Source organism: Lathyrus oleraceus, chromosome 5 (assembly GCF_024323335.1).
Source record: "Lathyrus oleraceus cultivar Zhongwan6 chromosome 5, CAAS_Psat_ZW6_1.0, whole genome shotgun sequence".
NCBI classification, from domain to species: Eukaryota; Viridiplantae; Streptophyta; class Magnoliopsida; order Fabales; family Fabaceae; genus Lathyrus; species Lathyrus oleraceus.
The window spans coordinates 79,980,980-80,002,512 of record NC_066583.1 but is presented as its reverse complement, the minus strand read 5'-3'; the positions used below and the strand labels follow the sequence as shown (position 1 = coordinate 80,002,512).

Genomic DNA, 21,533 nt, shown 5'->3' with positions numbered 1-21,533 from the left:
GCCTCTGGCCTACAAAAAGTATCTAACATTACCTGGCCATTTCCTTGCTTATGACCTTGTGTTATTGTCTATAATTCTTGATAGCACACACAAGAGCAAATTGCAAATTAAAAAGATAATTTATAGGAGAATGAGAATAGTCAATATACTTACCTCGCACATACGAGGTATAGAAGTTCACATCTCCAAATGCCGCATTCGCGTAAAATTCTAGGCTGATACTCTTATTTGTATCATGAATCAAGTTGTTAAAACTTACCCAACGCCTTTGTTGCAAAGCTTCAGCGATTTCACCAAAACCTTGCAAATCTTCCAAAGGGAAGGTTCTTTTTCTCACAATATGGTAATCCATTAACTTAAGATGTTTTTCTGCATGGGCCTTAGAGAGAAATTTGAGATTTGGAAAGGTAGGAGCGTTAGGCGTTGGAGCAGCCACTGATGATGAGCCTCTTGATAGACGTTCTCTCTTGGAAGCCATGATATCTACTACAACACAAAAATAATATTACACAAAGAAAAATAAGAAAAGTTAGCGCTGAACTTTAGCTTAGATGAATGAATAGAAAGCAGAGGAACAAAATAATATTTTTGAGAAAAAGTGATTTGAAAATCACTTTTTATAAGGCAACTAGTCGTTGCTCATCGTAAGCATTGTACCTCGCTCGCATATGCGATAAAAACAATCACCTTCAACGTCTCTCTCCAACGTTCATATTGCACACGTCATAACCTCATTGTGCATGCGATAGTAACGGTCCACAAGTTCTCCCAAATGTCTCTATCGTATGCGTGATGTCTATATCGCATGCGCGATGGAGTCTTATCATACGCATGATATACTGCATGATAATTACATCACCTACAGTCTTTTTCCTCTCTCTTTTTTTTTCTTCTCTTCTTCTACTTTGATTTTTCTTTCTTTTCTTATTTTCCTGCTTTCTCTTCCAACAACATAACACACAATTTGACATTGTTAAAAATAAATTCTTATCGATGAGTTGCCTCCCATCAAGCACTTATTTTCCATCATTAGCTTGACGGTCCATGCCTAAGGCACATCAGGCGCAAGAGATACCCTCACGCCGGTCAATTCACTTATACCTTTTCCTTTATCCACCTTACTACCTTTTTCCTTCAGATGGTAGCAAGTATCCAAGTCCTCCACATACGGTGTCAAGTCATACACCTTGATAACCACCTTTTCTTTGTTGAACTTCAAGATAAGTTCACCTGTTTATACATCTATATTTGCTTTCTCGGTTGCCAAGAATGGCCGTTCGAGAATAACATACCCTCATGAATATCCTTTTGTATCCAACACTACCAAATCTGCACGAAACACCAATCATCGACATGTACTAACACGTCTTATAAGATACCAAGTGGCTGAGTAATAGATGAATCAACTAAAGTGAGAGCCATGTTACTCGATGTGATCTCACCCATTTTCAATTATTTGACCTTTTTTAGCGGCATAACATTTATACTAGATCCTAAATCACATTGAGCATGTTCAATTTTCACTCCACCAGTATTACAAGAAATAGTAAACTTACCTGGGTCTTTTAGCTTGGGTGACAATGTTTGAGGCATTACCATGTCAACCTTCTCGGTCCTATTTACCTGTTCCTTTAACACTTTCTCTTTTGTCCCCCTGAGTAATGCCTTCATAAGTTTAGAAAACTTAGGCATTAGTTCTAAAATTTCATGTAAGGAAACTCACCTAGAGTGCAACTAACATTTCCTTGAACTTTGAAAACATTTCTGACTCATCGTCCTGAACCGGTTTCTTCTTAATTATTAGATATGGTGGTTTGATGTAATATGGTAACTCAATATTTGGATCATTCAGGATATGCTTCTTTGTTCTCCATCAAGGATAGTTTTTTATCTATAAGTTGATCAAGGGTGAATCCTCTTTCGTCTTTGTCATCTTGATTTCCACCCTCCTCTTTTTCAATTCCACATTATTTTTTCTTAATCACATCCTCTTTAAGTATTTCAGCTTCACCCTTTTTAGTAATCACCCGAAAACCTATTTCCATAACCTTGCATGGTTCATTTTTAGGATTGTCTACAATGTTACCTATAAATCTTCCACTCGAGTTTGGCAAAGCAGCTATTTGTCTGGATAACTGACCAATCCGCATCTCCAAATTTTTGATAGATGCATCATGGTTTCTACTCATTGTTTCATGGCTCTTATTTACCTGATCAAAACTACTTTGAGGGATTTTAATGAAATTCTGCAAGGTCTCTTCCTACAGTGAAGGTTTCCTTTGAAACGGAGCTTGTTGACCTTATTGCATACCTTGGTTAGCACTTGAATTTTGATTATTGCTCCAATAGAAATTTGGGTGATCTTTCCAACCCGGGTTGTAGGTGTTGGAATACGGGGTGTTCTTCGAAAAATTAGAAAATTAGACTTCCTCACTTAACCATTCCAAAGAGAACCTTCAGTTTGCATGTTCTCCTCCAAAAAAATCACACCTAAGTGCTTGTACCTGAATCAAGTTAGCTTTACCTAAGCTACTTCCAGATAGCTTTTTATTTAACAATTCAATCTGAGCTAAAAGAGAAATATGGGTATCAACAACTAACATACCTTTAGGCGTTCTCACAGTTTCGATTTTTAACGACTTTCGCTTTTTGAACAGTACTCATTCATACACATATTCTCAATAAGATATTTCACTTATGGTTCAGTCATTGATCGGATAGTGCCTCCTACGGAAGCATCCAACAACATACGTGTTTGACTCTTGAGACCTTTAATGAAATTTTGCATATGCTCCATATTTTTCATATTGTGATTCGAGCATCTACGTAGCAAAAATTTGAATCTTTCCTATGAGTCATAAAGCGACTCAGTTTCCTGTTGCTCAAAATTCACAATTTTTGTTTTGCGCTCGGTAAATTGAGTAGTAGTGAAGAATCTTTCTAGGAATTTATCCTCCAATTCCTTCCAAGTTTGAATTGTTCCATTTGGAAGGCAAAGTAACCAATCCTTAGCCCTTCCAATTAATGAGAACCCAAACAACCTCAAATTAACCCGGTCTTCAGTGACATCTATTGGTTTGCACATTGAAGTTGTTTCGTAGAAGCGTGCAAGATGCTTCCACGGTTCTCTAATCGCGTTCTTGTCGAACAGATTCTCACGTAAACCTGAAAGCACACAATTCTTAATATCAAAGTTAGCAGGGTCTGCCGGTACAAACCTCTCGAAACCTATCCTTCATTGGTTCATTTACAGTAATCCCCATAGTTTTGAATGGTATAGCTGCCATGATGACTTCTTCTTCAGAGTCAGAAGAAATCAGAGGTTGATCTTTAACTAAGATCTCTTGTATAGCACATGCAATCCTTTCAATTTTTAGATCTAATGGAGTCAACGCCGATCATGAGCTGCACATACAAAAACAGAAAATACCTCAATAGCACTATGATTATTAAGAAAATAAAACAAAAATAAAAAAGGTTAAAAATAAAATGTTGCACAAACGTCGCCTTGTTGAGATATCAACAGTCCCTAGCAACGACGCCAAAAACTTGATGACTTCTCGGCAAGTGTACTGACACTGTCACATTAATAAAAAGATCGAATCCACAGGGACTTCCTTCTAACAAGAAAAAATGTATGCGATATATAAAAACTAGTAAAAAAGGGTTTTCGAGTTGTGATGCAAAAAGGTAAATACATATTTAAACAAAATTATTAAAACGGCCAGGTTGTGTTTAGAATCCCCTATTTATCTGTTTTTGATGTTTGATGCCTTGTATGAATGATCTTATCACTATAACCCACAGTGAATTAACAAAGCATTTATAACCGATCCCTCATGAAATAACTCACTAATCACTACTCGGAGCTTCATATTCCTAGTCCACCAGCGTAAGCTGGATTAAGCAATGCACAAAGCATTAATTCCCTATGCCACTACTCGGGGTCTCCTATTCCTATTCAACCAGCGTAAGTACACCAATTTCCCTAGGTCCAACACATAGGTTAAGGGTCCGTATATATATGTGCCCAAAATTAATTTAAAAGAGTATCTCACATAAAAAACATTAAGAACAATAAGCAACTGGATGACATTATAGATTAAAAGGTTCAGATAAAGTCAAATCAACATCTTACCAAACAATATTGAAATAAGTTCATCATATTCAACCTAATCTAGAGAAGCTTAGCTACTCATAATTCATATTATAAGACCACAATTGATAGATGAAAATAACATATGAATTGCCTTGAAGTAATGGCCTCAAATGGCTTCAAATATCCTAAAAATCTTATTCGATACTCTCTAAATCGTGCTTTGCTCTCCAAAATTCGTAACCCTTATCAAAGTGAAAAAGTTCCCCTTATAAAGAGCTCAGAATGGATCAGATGCGTTAGAAAAATATAAGAAAAAGGGACCATCACACACATGATGACTTGCATCACGCGCGCGATGTAACTTTTATGGCCTTATTGAAGGAGAATGGCGATCCAAAACGCAACGGAATTTAAAAATTTCTCCTTTAATGATCCTTACGAATGGGCATGATCAGTGATAGAATCGTTACCTCTTGTGGCGATCACGAACATTGAACGATGACAACGCCTTTACTCAGTCCACACGAACGGATTCCTTCAATCTCAGTGCTAGCTGCTACAAATGAAGGCTTTGAGTGAGAGAGAGAGAAACGAAAATGCAAGAGTGATAATGCTTCTACCCAAGGGTTCTATTTATAGAACCACTTGTGTGGGCTTCAAGCTAAAAAGCCCACTTAAGTGTATTTTGGCCCATATCTTATAATATGCCCAAAATCACTTAAGCGTGTGGTACCTTACCATTTAAGTGCACCGTACCTTACGATGTTCCTTAGTTACTCTATCTCTCATCAATTCGTCCTTTGTGTGTGACCCTGTAGGTTTTCGCGACGTTGACAATTATATTAAATCACACATTTAACATAATAAACAATGAGCGGTATCTAGCAACACATCACTGCTACCCAAGTCACGAAAATGTCATGTGATCTGACAAATCCTTCTGTGATAATAATTATGTGTATAATTACCCTTTTGTCCTTATGTCTATATTGAACACAAGGCATAGACCGTGTCATCCTTGTCCAGTTCAATATTGGGCCCATAGACATTTATCCTGTTACGCAGGATGGACAAATTCCATCTAGGTCACTCATGTCCCTTAGCATGCTTTGTGGAGTACCCATCAACTGTCTTTATGGTTATCCAGTTACGGACAATGTTGGATCAACAATAAAGCACTTGACTCTACATCTAGGGTCCATAGTGGTTTCATGTCGAAGAGTGGTATACACCATTATCACCATGAGAATAACTTATGATACTTTGCATAACATTCTATATAGTATTCTCATAGCAGGTCAATCCAGTATAAATATTACTCTTAATATTCATACTTATGTTTGAGACTTGATAACTCCTTATCCATGATCCATGAGATGTGATCATCAGTCTATAAACATAATAGTCTTCATGCTTTAATGTTATCCCACTTCACAATAAAGCTCGACTACGGATGCTTTAAGAATAGTGTTCTTATGTTTAATGTGATCTCATGATTAAGTCACACTTGATACATTAAACGGACTAGCTATTCTAGGGACTTTATTAAACAAACATAATAAAGAAAAAGCCTTTTTATTATTAATAAATAATTCGATACAAGTACCAAAAGTATTGGCCTCTAGGGCTTACACCAACACTTATCGCGCGCGTGATGCTGTGCGATGGTGCATGTGATTTTTCCCAAAAGTTGCACTCTTTTGCTCCCCCTTTCACCTAAATTTTCACTAAGTCCACAATCTTCACACTAGATATTTTTTCCTCATTCTTTGGTTTTTCTTCTTCACTTTAGCTAATCTTTCACTTGTTTTGATCCGATTCTTCGACTAAATTCATGTAATGACGGACTGTCATCGAACACTTCGAGAATCACTTTTCGAATAAGGGAGTGAGACTTGTTCCTACCAATATGAATTTTAAAACAATGATTGAGGGGGATAACAAAGAATTTATCTATGAGTTTACATAATAAGAAGTTCGAAGAACGGTGTGGGAATGTGATAGTGACGAAATTGGGGGTCTGGATGGGGTAAATTTTGGGTTTATGAAGGAGTTTTGGGATGAAGTCAAGGTTGATTTCTTGAGAGTCATGGCGGAATTCCATCAAAATGCAAAGATAGTGAAATGAGTTAATTGTTTGTTTGTGGTGTTGATCCCAAAGAAGAAAAACCTAGTGAAAATCTCAGAGTTTAGGCCTATTTCATTTATTGCTTGTATCTATAAAGTATTATCAAAGGTGTTGGAAAATAAAATAAAAAAGGTGATTGACTCAGTAATATCGGAATCTCAGTATGCATTTGTGCCTGGAGGACAAATATTAGATGGTGTTCTTATTGCAAACGAGATATGTTGGATAAATAAATCCAGCGTCACCCTCAGGGATTCGAATGGGCTTAACATCCCAACCCATGGCGCTTAGAGGGAGCTTACAAACCTCGCTTTAGGTGCAGCACCTGAGGGCTCATACTATAAGGAAATAAAGTTGCACCCTCACTAACAGCAATTGCTTTTAGCGCAGTGGTAAGCGCTTGATCCTACAAGTGGTATCAGAGCATGGTCATGGGTTCGAATCCCCCCGGATGACACTAGGGGGGGGGGATTGTTGGATAAATAAATCCAGCGTCACCCTTAGGGATTCGAATGGGCTTAACATCCCAATCCATGTCGCTTAGAGGGAGCTTACAAACCTCACTTTAGGTGCAGCCCCTGAGGGCTCATACTATAAGGAAATAAAGTTGCACCCTCACTAACAGCAATTGCTTTTAGCGCAGTGGTAAGCGCTTGATCCTACAAGATAGTGGATGGAGCAAGGAAAAAGAAAAAGGAAGTTATGATGTTCAAGGTAGACTTCAAAAGACTTACGATTCAGTGGATTGAAATTTTCTAAACTTTTTGATGAAAAAATGGGGTTTCATGAGCAATGGATAAAATGGATATCCGAATGTCTAAAAACATAATCAGTTTTAATATTGGTAAATGGAAGTCCTACTAAGGAGTTCAAAATGGGTTGAGGCCTTATACAAGGTGATCCAATATATCATTTCTTTTCCTTAATATAGCTGCAAGGTTTAATATGTTGATAGAAAAGGTTGTGGAGTTGGGGAGATTATTTGGATTCAAGTTTGATGGTGGGGTGGAGATAGGCATGACAACATAACTTATACCAGCGAATACCCACCGAACTTGTCCCAAAGTTGATGGAGAAAACCCGTTTTGACTGGATTTGGGTTCAGGTTTGGGTTTTTCCCAATTATAAAATATTGGGACGAGTCGAGTTTGGGTTTGGGTTTTACCCGAACCGCAACTTCCAGATAGAGTCCCAATGGAAATTTGGAACAATTTCAGCGTTATGGCTCAAAATGCCATACATACTCGAGATGGAGAATATCCCAGAATCGGTCCCACCCTAAATACTATTATCCTCAATAGTATCAGAAGGATTAAGAGGAGGAATGACACAAATTTTATCCATAATGGTTTGAGAAAAATACATGCGCATTAAGTGCCAGTTCCAACAACCATCTGAATTAAGGAGATCAGACACATAATAACGTTATTCCTGATGACAGTCTGCTGTAAAACATGATCTTGAAGCTTCAAACCAGGGGCAACCTAAACATCCCCTCCACACCCTAATAGTTTTACCGTTGCCCATCTCCCAGTAAGAAAGATTGTCAAACTTTGAAGTAATATCAACAAGAGATTTCCAAAGACAAGAGTCATAGGGCTCCACAGTCAAACGACCAAAAAAGAGTCTCAGAGAAGAATTTTACTTTTCAAAATATTGCACAAAATCGAGTTATCTTTAGTTTTCAAGTGCCAACCCAACTTTGCAAGACAAACTTTGTTCATGATCTCCGGGTTTCTAATACCAAGACCACCTTGATTTTCCTCTTTGCTAATGACGCAGGTGCTTTTTAGCATCATTGTCTCCCAGATGAAGACACATGCACATTGAAAAATCTTTAGAATATAGTCTTAAGAGATTATCATTGTCATTATAGTGTACGTGGGTAAGACTTCAATCAAAGCCTTGACCAAAGTATTTATGCCAGTAAAGAATAATATAAAGGAAGAGATTAAATGTGGTTTTTTTACCGAGATAACCCACCTTTTCGAAAAAATTCCCAAAATACCCCAGTTTTCAGCAAAATTCCCAATCTACCCCACTTTTAGGAGGAGGCGCCAATTGGATTGGCGACCCCTCTTAAAAATTGCAAGGAGGCGCTAATTGGATTGGCTAGGGCAGGTGCCCTAGCCAATCCAATTGGCGCCTATGTGTAATTTTTAAGAGGAGGCGCCAATTCAATTGGCAACTCCCTTAAAAAAGCCTCAAATGAAAAAACCTACAACATGAAAGTTGTAGATCTTTTCAAGACAATGAATTTGGATATAAATTTTGCATCATTTGGATTTTTTATGAGAAAGTTATGGGAAGTTGAAGTTGGACTTCTGATTTTTTGAACTATTATCTGACCTATAATGTTTTGTATTATTGCATGTGTTTGTGTTAGAGTTATGAAATTTGGTCCAACATAACATTTAAAGTAGACATCTTAAATTTTCCAATGTACTTGGTCCCACCTCAAAATAATTAAAAATGAGTGAGTTAGGTCCTTGCGAACTTGACCTAAAATTAGGGTTTCTGTCAAAACATGTGTATGTCAATTTTGCCAAAAGGGACCAACTTCAAGCCCTTCTGTTTGAATGATAAAAGCCTCAAATGACAAAACCTTCAACATAAATGTTGTAGATCTTTTCAAGATAATGAATTTAGACTAAAGTTTTGCATCATTTGCAATTTTTTTGAGAAAGGTATGGGCACCTGAACTTGGACTCTTTGACATTTTAACTGTTATCTGACCTATAATGTTTTGTATTATTGCATGTGTTTGTGTTAGAGTTATGAATTTTTGTCCAACATAACAACTGAAGTAGACATCTTAAATTTTCCAATGCACTTGGTCCCACCTCAAAATAATAAAAAATGAGTGAGTTAGGTCCTTGCGAACTTGACCCAAAATTAGGGTTTCTATCAAAACATGTGTATGTCAATTTTGCCAAAATGGAGTTTAAACAAAGAAACCTAATGTTTGGAGTTTACACAAAGATAAATTTGATATAATACGAATTGGTATTAATAAAATTTGGATTTTACACAAAGAATCCTAATGGTGATGACCGGGATCACCTAACCGACCTCCGGTCCCACATCCCCTAGCTACCCTAACCCTTGGCCCTAACCCACGTTGACGATTCTGCACCGGTGTTTGTTCATCTGATGGTCCAGGAGCGTCATTACCTCCTACAGGAGAAGATCCGTTGAGGTATTCAGCCAACTCAGCATAGTCTTCAGTATTCAATGATGGTGTACCGGCGTAGCTGAGCTCATGACCCATGCCAGAGAAGTTGGGGTGTGGTTGACTCATGGATGGGCGACCGGGACGGTTGAAGGGAGACATGGGTGACAATGATGGGTATAGGAAAGGTTGGAAAGGTTGTTGGGGTGTTTGGAAGAGATATGTTTGTGGGATGTTTTGGTATTGTGATGTTTGGGGTTCTTGGCTACGGTAGGTGATGGGGCGGTTAGTGTTTTGGCTAAGGCGACTTTGGTAGGGTGATGGTGTGGGTGCGAAGCGATGTTCGGTCTGAGGTTGATGGTCCATTTGTTGGTGGTGGTATGGGGGATGTTCTTGGTATTGGGGTTGGGTGAATGGCATGTTTTGGTTGTATGTTTGTGTGTTTGTGGAACGGAAAGTTTGACGGATAGGTGGTTGTGAGTAACCGGGCTGAGAATGTTGTTGGGGGTTAGATGTTGATCCTTCTTGTGTGTAACTTGTCTGGCGTGGGTCGTAGAGGTACATATCATCGACGATGAATTGAAATCCAACCGATCTGTACCAAGCCATATAAGTACGACTTGGTTTTACCTTATTTGGTATGATTGCGTCAGTTAAGACATGGTCATGACGGTGCTTCCACTTGCGACACTCTGATCTTACGAAGGTTTGCCAAGGGTTGAAGTTCCATTGGTCGTTCACTTTACGCATATGCCATTCTCCTAGGCTAGCTGGGGGGTCTGGGATATTCTGGACCATACCGAACTGCAGCTTCACACGATCGGTGTTGTGCATCTCCACTGTTGTGAACCGTATTATCGGTGTGCATGTTGTCCATACGGCTGCGTCTTCAGGGTTGACCTGATGCTCATAATCCATATTAAGGTATGGACGCCAAATGAACTGAAATGTTAAAGACGGTAGGATTTAAATGAATGTAGAAAAAGTCAACATAATATGACGAATTAATGAAGTTATTTTGCTTACGTCTGTCGGTCGAAGGTGATCCAACAGGTTGCGATACTGAGTAATACAGTGTCTCGGACATCTGCTGTAATTCATACCGCGTGCCGACCATCTACACCAAAAAGTTAAAATAAATTAGTTATGGGTACTAAACTGTAAGGAAGTAAGTAAAGATATAGCAATTTAAACAACTTACTTTTTTGCATATGGAAAGTGAAGGGGTTGTTATTGACCGGTGCTAGAGACGATAGTCTTGACCATCCCCATGCTTGTAGCAAAACAGCACATCCAGAAAATGTAGATGTGTCTTTGTGGGAGTTTTTGCACAACGAACTATAGAGATAGGCTAGACATGCGGATCCCCAACTGTAACTATCTATTCTATCTACATGTCTAAGTAGAGGTAAGTACATAATATGCATGCTAGAACCACTACCTTCGGGAAATAAAAAGGATCCTAGTAACAACATAATGTAACACCTAGTTTTGATTATTCGAGCATCTTCGGTAGAATGCTCATCTAAATATAAACTATTATAATATGACTTTAGGCGTGAGAGTAGTATACCTTGACCTCTAGCATTATCATCTAACAAATCAGTGTTTAAAAGCTCCATGCAAATTGAATTTGCATAGTTGGTCTTACCATTAACAGCTTTGCCTTCAATTCGTAGTCCTAAAAGCATGTAGACGTCTTCTAACGTCACGGTACACTCACCGGTTGGAAACCAAAATGTGTGTGTCTCTGGCCTCCATCTTTCGCATAAGGCTAGAATGAACTTGTTATCTATAGACCAAGACATAATCTTGCTAATCTGACCAAAACCGGCGAGTTCAACATAAGGTTGAATCATCGGGTCCATTGGGACAAATTCGTGGACTCGAGTTCGAAACCTTGATACATCCTATAATAGAAATAATATAACACTTGACTAAGTTGGTATTTCAAAATAAAATGGGGTTGGTGGAGATGAAACATAAAAAATTAGTATAAGAAAAAACTTACGTATGTTGCGATGTTTGCAACTGTTCCTCTGTGTGCTTCGCCCATTGTGAGTAAAGACATATTGTTGGGGAGTTGGTGTAGATGAAATTGGAAGATGTTGTTGAAGATGAAATTGTAAAAGAAGTAATGTAGATGAAGTAGTGAGAATGTTGGTGTGGAAGAATTGTTGAAGGAGTGGATGTATTTATAGGCAAATGGATGAGAGCATAAAAATTTGTGTTTGCATGGTGTCTCCACCTCATTTGGCGACCATGTACAATCCTAAAGAGGGGGCGCCATTCAAATTGGAGACACCATAGGGTACATGCATGCAAGGCTAGTTCTGAATGCTTGGTTTCGAGGACTGACTCCATGGGGGCGCCATTCAAATTGGCGACCATGTACAAGCCTTAAGTGTAGGCGCCAAACCAATTGGCGCCACCATCTGCATGTCTGACACGTGGCATTCTTGTCTCCTGCATGCTGAACAACTCACTTGTGGATGGCTTGCATGATTGACACATCATCGCTGACTATGTTACATGTCCGACACGTGTCTGTCTTGTCTCCTGCATGCTGATGACTAGCTCCTTGATAGCTTGCATGGTTGACACATCATCTAAGACTGTCTTGCATGACTGACACATCATGTCTAACCATCTTAGGTGTCCGACACGTGGCTGTCTTTTCTCCTGCATGCTGATGACTAACTTCTTGATAACTTGCAAGGTTAACACATCAACTCACATTGTCTTGCAGGATTGACACATCATCTCAGACACGTGGCTCTCTAGTATCCTGCATGCTGAAGACTCACTTCTTGATAGGTTGCTTGTCTGACACATTAACTCACACTGTCTTGCCTGACTGACACATCATCTCAGAACTGTCTTACATGTCCGACACGTGGCTAACTTGTCTCCTGCATACTGAAGAGTCACTTCTTGATAGCTTGCCTGGTTGACACATCAACTCACACTGTCTTGCATGACAGACACATCATCTCATGACTAGCTAGCATGCTTGACACATCAACTCACAATGTCTTGCATGACAGACACATCAACTCATGACTAGCTAGCATGCTTGACACATCAACTCACACTGTCTTGCATGACAGACACATCATCTCAGAACTGACTTGCATGCTTGACACATTATCTCAGAGTAGCTCCAATGTCCGACACATCATCTCAGAACTAGCTAGCATGTGATACACTGATACCATCTATTTAAGTGTCTTACTATCAACATCCAAGACACTTCACTCACATTCATCTGCACTTGCAAAATAGTTTTCATCTCCAAAATGTCATCTTCATCATTATACAAGGTCAACGTTCACTACAACTGTGAAACTTTTGAGTCTGAGCTTCATGGTTTTTGTTTTAGAAACACTGATACCATTAGAGTCACGATGAAGAGAAATGCAACCTTTTTGCATTTGAAAAAAAGAATACAATCCTTTATAGGATCAGGTATTGTGTCAAAGATGACATATCAAAATCCTATATTTTTTGAGAATGGTCAATGCAAGTTTTTCCCCCTTAAGGTACGAGACGATGAAGATGTTGAAAACATGTTTCTTAGTCATGAACATTCAGGCATGGATTGTATCGAGTTGTACATTACTCTACAACCATGTATACCGTCTCAACAGGCTCAACTAACCGATCAGGATGCAGCTGGTGAAGATGCTACAGATGATGCACAATGGTCAGATGAACTCAACCCAGAAGCAGAAGTAGAAGTCGACGTTGTTGATGAAGAAGAAGAGGAGACCGAGATACAGGTTGATCACATCCTGAACAACGACGATGAAGATGAGGCTCAACCACCACCAATACCTCCTAGTCATGCCTACAATCCTCCTCAACATATGACAAATATGGATCTTCACGATGATGAAACGTCCGACAGTGTCTTTTATAATCCGTATCCGAGACCAGTAGGCGAATTAAAGGTGGGAGACATGTTTCGTACCAAAGAAGAATGTGTCTTGGCAATCAAAAAATTCCACATGAACAACTTTGCTGACTTTACAGTGAAACGCACTGATTCTAGAAGGTATGTCATCGAATGTCGTAACATGCTTTGTAAGTTTCGTTTGGCTGCATCTTACAAGAAGAAAAATGACTCTTGGGAGATCGCTTCAATAGACCCACCACACAGTTGCGTTGCAACTAACGTTGAACAAGATCACCGTAAACTGAGCACAACTTTGATATGTCAAGACATTCTGCCATTGGTAAATAAAGACCCATCAGTGAAGGTGAGTATAATTATATCCCATATCCGAACAACATATAATTATATTCCATCTTACAAGAAAGCATGGATTGCGAGGACAAAGGCTGTTGAACAGGTTTTCGGCAACTGGGAGGATTCATTTAAGGAATTACCACGGTTTTTATGGGCACTAAAAACTTATGTCCCAGGAACTGTGGCAATTCTGGAGACAGTGCCAGCAATGATGCCAGACGGAACCTGTGCTACAGGTAATAGAATATTTCATCGTCTCTTTTGGGCATTTGACCCGTGCATCAAAGGTTTCGCTTTCTGCAAGCCTCTCATGCAAATTGATGGCACTTGGTTATACGGAAAATACAAGGGTACTTTGCTCATGGCAGTTGCACAAGACGGTAACAACAATGTATTTCCCATTGCCTTTGCTCTTGTTGAAGGTGAAACGGCTGGTGGATGGGGTTTCTTTCTTCGACATCTCAGAACGCATGTCGCTCCACAAGCCAATCTATGTTTGATTTTTGATAGACATGCTGCCATCGAAAGTGCCTACAACAACCATGAAAACGGATGGCATGATCCTTCTTCTACACATGTCTACTGTATCAGACACATTGCACAAAACTTCATGCGTGCTATAAAAGATAAGAATCTTCGCAAGAAGGTGGTGAATGCTGGGTATGCTTTAACTCAACCGTCATTTCAATATTATCGTGATGAAATTCGACTGTCTAATGAAGACGCGGGGAGATGAATAAATAACATCCCAGTAGAGCAGTGGACAAAAGCATTTGACGGTGGTTGTCGATGGGGCCACATGACAACAAACATTGTGGAATGCATGAACGGGGTTTTCAAAGAAATTCGAAATCTGCCGATAACCGCCTTGGTAAGATCAACCTATTATAGGTTGGCTTCTATGTTCGCAACCAGAGGTGAAAGATGGAGTGCAGTGTTAATGTCCGGACAAGTATTCAGTGAGTGTTGCATGAAGGTCATGAAAGAGGAGAGCATCAAAGCTACGACACACGCTGTAACAATGTTTGACCGTCATAGACAAAATTTTAGCGTCCAGGAAACAATGGGCAACAACGAGGGGAGACCAAATTTAGCCTACGCGGTTAAACTACACAGAAGTTGGTGCGATTGTGGAAAATTTCAGGTCTTCCGCATACCTTGCTCCCATGTCATTGCAGCATGCGCTTATACTCGTCAAGACGCTTACACCCATTTATCTGATGTGTACAAGGCCAACACCATCATGAATGTATATAGTCAAAGCTTTTCAGTACTACCAATGGAGGATTACTGGCCTCCATATGAAGGAGATATTGTTTGGCACAATGAAGAGATGTGTAGAAAGAAGAAAGGAAGGGCAAACAGCACACGTATCAGAACAGAGATGGATTCCACAGATAAAATGATAAGATTATGTAGTATCTGTCGTCAACTAGGACACAACAAAAACAACTGTCCCAACCAAGGAGCATCATCTAGATCTTAAGCTTTTTGTAACATGGTATCTAGATCTTAAGCTATTTGTAACATTGTATTTCTGTAACAATCAATCATTATATATCATTAAGGGAGTCGCCAATTGAATTGACGTCTCCTCTTAAAAATTACACATAGGCGTCAATTGGATTGGCTAGGGCACCTGCCCTAGCCAATCCAATTGGCGCCTCCTTGCAATTTTTAAGAGGGGTCGCCAATTCAATTGGCGCCTCCTCCTAAAAGTGGGGTAGATTGAGAATTTTACTGAAAACTGGGGTATTTTGGGAATTTTTTCGAAAAAGTAGGTTATCTCAGTAAAAAAAACCATTAAATGTAGTGCATGTAAAATAGTTTTACAAATAATTTTTTTTTTCTTTCTCATAAAGGAATTGTTTTAATTATTAAGAATTGCAAAATAATATAAAAAACTTGTCCGTTTAAAATATAAAAGTGAGTTTTTTTTAGATGTAGGTCCTCTAAGATAAAGTGATTTATTTATGGAAAAATGATTCCTGCGAAATCGAGGGTTTTTTCTGTCTAAGAGCTGTTAAACCAGTACATAGAATTTGAAAATTATATATATATTTTTATAAAATGTAAAAAACTTATTAAAGGTAGAAGTTGAAGCCATTTGCAATATTTAACCAGCAAGAAAATTGTAGTGGCAATTTGTTCGTTCATTCAATACTCGTCGCCATCGGAAGAGTGAAAAGCACTCGCACCGAAGCGTCTCGTCCAACGATTACCGGATTTCTTCAACCGGAAAACGTCGATAAAGGTTAGTAGCATCAATCGTCTTTGAACTTTATTTGATTTCAATTGCTTCGATTAATGTATTTTCTTTCGTTTTATCTATTCGATTCTAGGTCTTTTCCTTTCTGGATTTTGATTTTGTTCTCTCGCTTTTCACGATCTGTTATCCGTTTTTTTTTTTAGTTTTTGAATTTTTGTATGTAGTTTGAATGTCTAATCATTAGTTTTCAAATTACGGTAGTTTCAATGATATCTAGAAAATTGAGTAAAAATGATGATATCTGGAAATTTTACGCTTAAGAATGTAACATCCTATTTTACCATCGTGATGATTAAGCGATGAAATATCTAGGTTAGCCTATTTATTTTTTCCATTTTTTAGTTGCTACAGCTTAGCCTATTTATTTTTGTTGTTGTAGTTATTACAGAATTAATTTTGGAGAAACTAATTCTCAAAGAATTCATTCCATGAATGCTAATTGTTTGACAAACTATGAATCTTTTTGTAATGATTGATGGAAGTCCTTGAAATTGTCTTGAAGATGATTGTGAGTTGCTTGTGGCAATAACATTTATTTAACAATGTGACAGGTTCAAGATTGAATTAAAGTTTTCACGATGAGACTAAGAAAAGGAAGTAAAGTGGAGGTTCTTGTCAATACCTCGAGACTTGAAGTAGAATGGCATGGTGCACGTATCACTTCTGGTAATGGGCACACTTACAATGTTAAGTATGACCATTCTAGTGCAAACGAAAAGGCTCTTTCGAGGAGGGTTCCAAGGAAAGCCATCAGACCCTGCCCCCCTGCTGTGAAAAATATTGAGGGTTGGAAAGTTAATGATGCTGTGGAGGTTTGGAATGACGGATGCTGGAAAAAAGCGACTGTGTTGAAGTACATGACTGGAGAATTGTACTTGGTAGCGTTGCACGGATCTTGCACGGAGCTGAAGGTCCAAGAAATTCACATGAGGATGTGCCAATCATGGGAAAATGGTCAATGGATCATTAGTCCAACGGTAATTTTTGTTGCTTGCTTATCAAGTTTTTCTATTTCAAATATTAAAGTCAAACTAGCAAGCATTCTCAATTTTTTGGCAGTTTCTTAGTGGTAGAATTTAAATTATTTGTGTAAATTGCTACAAATTAGCATTGTTAATTTTTGTGAATTGTGCTCATTTTTATCTCCCATCATTACTTTGAAAATTTCGCCAGGCCTTTTCCTTAGATTATTTTCTTGTGTTTGACCCAGGTACCAGCCAAGTCTAGAGTGATGAAGTTTAGCCGGAATTTGATTTCAAACAACTATAAGGTGATGCCTGATGTTCAGCAAGCTAACAATGTTTGTTCACTAGGATTGGATGACAGCTGTCTCCATTTACCCTCACCTTCAACTTTGAAAAGAGTGTGCTCTCATGGCTCATCTCGGATTCAGGATTATCCCAGAAAAAAGAGGGCTTGTGTGATTATGGGTGAGTCTAAAAGGTTCAAAGCAGTATCCACTGCTCCATTGATGGAAAAGGTAGATGCTATTGCTTATCCACAGAATATTATGAGTGAAAAATACATGCGTTATTCCTTCACTAATAGTACCAATCAATTATATGGAATAGAGAAGAAGAATCCTTGTAATGTTAAAACCACTGTAGAACAAGATTATTCTTGTAGTAATCTGAGTTCAGTTGGCAGCTGTAGTGTAATAAGTGGTAGTGCCAATGAATATTTTGGTGATACGTTAGCAGGTCCTTTCCAAGATGATGCAGATTCCTTTCGCAGTAATCCAGAATTTCCAGATGTTCAAGACGTTGATGGATTTTATGATGATATGTTGGCAAATGCTTGCCAAAGTGATGACAATACCATTTGCAGTGATGCAGATTCTCGAGATGTTGAAGACGCAGAGGTAGGATGCACCATTATCCCAAAAGAGGTTGTAGCCGAAAAAATCCATAGGTTAGAGTTGAATGCTTATCATTGTACCTTAGAGGCAATGTATGCTTCCGGTCCTTTAAGTTGGGAAAAAGAAGAAGTATTGACTAATCTTCGTATTTCACTCAATATATCAAACGATGAACATTTGATAGGGATAAAGAACTTAGTTTCCAGTGTTCAGAATTTTTAAATGTTTACATAGGGGAGATTTCATACATTCTTTCATTTTTGAACACCATGTACAGTACTATTAGGTTCTGAACCAGATAAAAAACTTCTGATTCATCATTTTCTCAGATTCATTCTGTTATAGAAATTAGGATGTCACACTCAATATGAAAAAATCAATTGTCAAGTTTCAATGCTCTTTATTTTATTTATCCTTTGTTTATCTATTTATTTTTTAAATTTTTTTGGATCTTATTTGTTGTCTTTTTTTTCTCAGTATTATATAAGGTGAGAGCTTCCATACCTTCTAAAGGCTATGAGAGTTGCATGTGATTGTTTATTCAACTACTACTTTCTGATGCTATGTAAATCATTTAATTGACAAGCAATGATGAACAGCTTCATGTATATAGTTATTGAAGTATGAAATCTAAAATTTTGCTTAATCTCAGTAAACTTTAGTTACTGTTTATTTTCTTATATGGTCTTTTTCCTACTATTTGATTATTGATTTTTATTGATGAATCAAAATCATATTCCAGGGACAGTGTAGGAGGCTTGCATGCCTTGCTTCCAATGGCTAAGTATGATGCTAGGTTTGCTTCTTCTCTCTGCAAATTAATTGGTGACCTCTACCAATAGTTATCTCAGAGATAAGAAATTTCTGACCTCTGTTATGATTGTTTATGCGCTTTCCGATAATATTGGATATCTCAGGTGTGCTTAGAACTCACACTTGTCAATCATGGCCAGAACATGAACTTGCTTAAAAGCTGCAGAAACAACCCTCGCATGGATGATCTTCTTATGCATTATTCAGATAATGGTAGTCTATTTTATTTATTTGCACACCATATGGATTATCTTAATGTGACTTGACTTGAATACTCTATCACACCAGTTGAAAAGCAAGTTATGCCAGGATGTTACAGTATGTGTTTATACTAGGGTTGTCAATTCTGCCATTATGTCCTGTGGTAAAATCCTGTAAAATCCTTGTATTCTCCACGATCCACAATGTTTCTTCAGGGTTTTATTGTCTTTTTGTTGTGTCCTCCACTTTTCTATTGGGTCTGTCACCGAGTACCCCCACTCTCACTCTCCTTTGGTACTCATTTATCACACATTCACAATGTGCCTCTCTTGTTTTAAATCCTACTTGACTTTATTGTGTGTTTTTTTGGTTCACGAAGATCCCTTTTGAACTCTAATTGACTGCTTTGAGATAGAGTATTGCTTTAATTTCTGATTTTATTCAGAGTAGATTCATTTTGTTTTTGTTTGTCTATAATTGATTTCGAAATAATTGGGTGATACACTCTGCTAAGCTTGCATCATACCTTAGTAGACATGTGATTTTTAACTGTCAATTTTTCGTAATGCTAGCATGTAGCCTTGATATTGATATAGAATCTCATCTCAGACAAATCAAAAGCTTACTAAGCTATCTATTTTAGATCAATGCATTTTTTTTTTGAAAGATATCCGGATCTTCATTGAGGTCATTCTAGCTCTTCACTATGTTTGTGACTATTTTACTGTGACTACTGTTGAACTAATAAAGTTTTAATCAAAAGGCTTGTGGAAAGGAATTATTTGAAAAGATGCATATTGATTTGGTCCTCCTTTAAATGCGAAGTGTGATTTGCTCTGGTCACTGCGGAGCTATTCAAGCTTTGACTTTATTTTCAAAAAGGCTTGTGGAAACAGTATTTCAGAAGATGATTTGAACACGCAACTTTATGCACGCTTTGTAGTTCTGAATGTTGGTATTATCTCTTCAAGTACCTTTTATTCCATTTGTTTTTTAAGTTTATGTTTGCAGCTAATGCTGTGTATATTGTCATCTTAGCTGAATTTAAGCTCTTTCGCAGTTGTGTTTAATTTAAACCATATTTTTTCTTTGGATGTTATAGCTCAACCAACAATGTTATTTATCTTTAGCTGTTATAGCTCAATCAACAATGTTATTTATCTTTTCAGTTCTAATAATTTATATCTTCTATATTATTAATGAAGAATAATTGTGCAGTACAAAATTTCTTGTCTTTATGAAATCAACCAGTTTCTGGTAAAGTAGAAAATATCAGTGCTCTTTGAATACATAAGAATTTTGCCACTTTACTAAGTAGTTGAATTAAATGGTTATATGGTTTAAATTGGTTATATATACCTAGAAATGCAGGTGTATCAGCAATTACAAATTAATTTGAATTTATAGTCTTCTTCACTTTTCTGAACCTCCTGTTGTGCCCCCTCAAATTTTTGTTTTGTTCAGTATATTTCGTTTCTTCTATTCAAAATAAAATTTTGTTTTGTTTTGTTGCTTGTAAATTGAAGTTAAAGTGTATACATGTACACACCCTTGACTGGATACAACATATAAAGGATCTTCTTAGGGAGATGATGTCCTTATGATCTTTGAGATCTTCTGCTGGCGACCTAAAGAAAGCTAGGGGCATTCAATAACAGAACAACTTCTGGTACAATTTAAAACAAAACGATACTCTAATCTGACCTATTTCATTAAGTTGCAAATGCCACATATAAGCATTACTATTAGATTAAAGGTAATGATATAATATGTTTTGATCTGTAATTTTGTGTGTATGTTTTTCACTAGTAAAAGATTGGGTTGCGTGTGTTTATGAATCTGTAATTTTGTGTGTATGTTTTTCACTAGTAAAAGATTGGGTTGCGTGTGTTTATGTTTTTCACGGGTAAAAGATCGTGTTGGTGATGTGAATTATTAATTTAGAAATATATATGCATAATAATAATTATGAATCAATATATTTATAATTGATAGAGTTAACTATACTCAAAATGCATCAAAATTTAAAAACATGAAAATAATTTAAAATACTTGGTACAAAAGAAAAGACAAATTGGAGATTGTACAACAATTTGTTCAAAAGTACACCTAACAAGTGTTCAATGTAGTAGTTGAGTAAGGAACATGGACACAGGAGGATAGAGAATAAACTATAAGACATGCCTACATGTGACGTTGGTCATCTAATCGATTGTATTATTTCATAAATCATTGAAACAAATTAAAAAATTTAATTTCAACAATAAAAACTAACAACAACAAAAAAACAAATTGAGATAAGTGAAGTATTTTATAATATCTTATTAAAATAATATTGAGTAACTAATATTCAAATAATTAATGATACAAATTGTTATGAGTGATAAAATGGGCTCGACCCTTTCGAACATGCTCGTTTTGCCTCTATTTTTTCGGTGTGAGTCTAAGTTTTAGCCTCAAACCTCATGTTATGTCTGCCTCGTCTATTTTTGTGCATACACGAGCATTAACAGGGCTTACATGAATTTTTTCAAGTTTTAGGCTTTAGGGAGTAGTGTTTGTCGGGCCCGCCTCGTCTTGCACTAATTTTTTGTCGGGACAATCAAAGGTTATAGACTCACACTATCTATTATTGGCTCCACTCTGCCCCGTTCTTTTCGTGTTTTTACTGGGAGACCTGTATGCAGTTGATGTAACACCCTTCTAAAATACCCCAAAAATTAATTAAAATAATACATATA

At 37.4% G+C, this 21,533-nt stretch overlaps 1 protein-coding gene across 10 annotated transcripts; it reads left to right on the top strand.

Moving 5' to 3' along the window:
* The first annotated feature begins 15,630 nt into the window (after positions 1 to 15,630).
* On the top strand, positions 15,631 to 19,206 carry LOC127086774 (uncharacterized). Of its 10 annotated transcripts, none has more exons than XR_007789631.1 (6): positions 15,631 to 15,905; positions 16,472 to 16,897; positions 17,131 to 17,781; positions 18,256 to 18,399; positions 18,521 to 18,574; positions 18,696 to 19,206. XR_007789631.1 is itself a non-coding variant. In XM_051027584.1 (6 exons), the coding sequence occupies exons 2-6, from the start codon at positions 16,499 to 16,501 to the stop codon at positions 18,703 to 18,705; spliced, it is 897 nt and encodes a 298-aa protein (XP_050883541.1). In that variant the 5' UTR covers positions 15,632 to 15,905; positions 16,472 to 16,498; the 3' UTR covers positions 18,706 to 19,206. The 10 variants fall into 10 exon arrangements, 7 of the variants coding, with proteins under 7 accessions (XP_050883537.1, XP_050883535.1, XP_050883536.1 ...); XM_051027584.1 differs by lacking the exon at positions 18,256 to 18,399 and having other exon boundaries at positions 15,632 to 15,905; positions 17,131 to 17,400; positions 17,618 to 17,781; XR_007789629.1 differs by having other exon boundaries at positions 18,521 to 19,206.
* Positions 19,207 to 21,533: the final 2,327 nt, after the last annotated feature.

What these genes read in the sequence shown, in the direction of transcription:
- LOC127086774 (XM_051027576.1), top strand. Translation starts at nt 16,499, where the DNA reads ATGAGACTAAGAAAAGGAAGTAAAGTGGAGGTTCTTGTCAATACCTCG. An exon ending in AATGGATCATTAGTCCAACG is followed by an intron (nt 16,898 to 17,130) that starts GTAATTTTTGTT and finishes TGTTTGACCCAG; the next exon opens with GTACCAGCCAAGTCTAGAGT.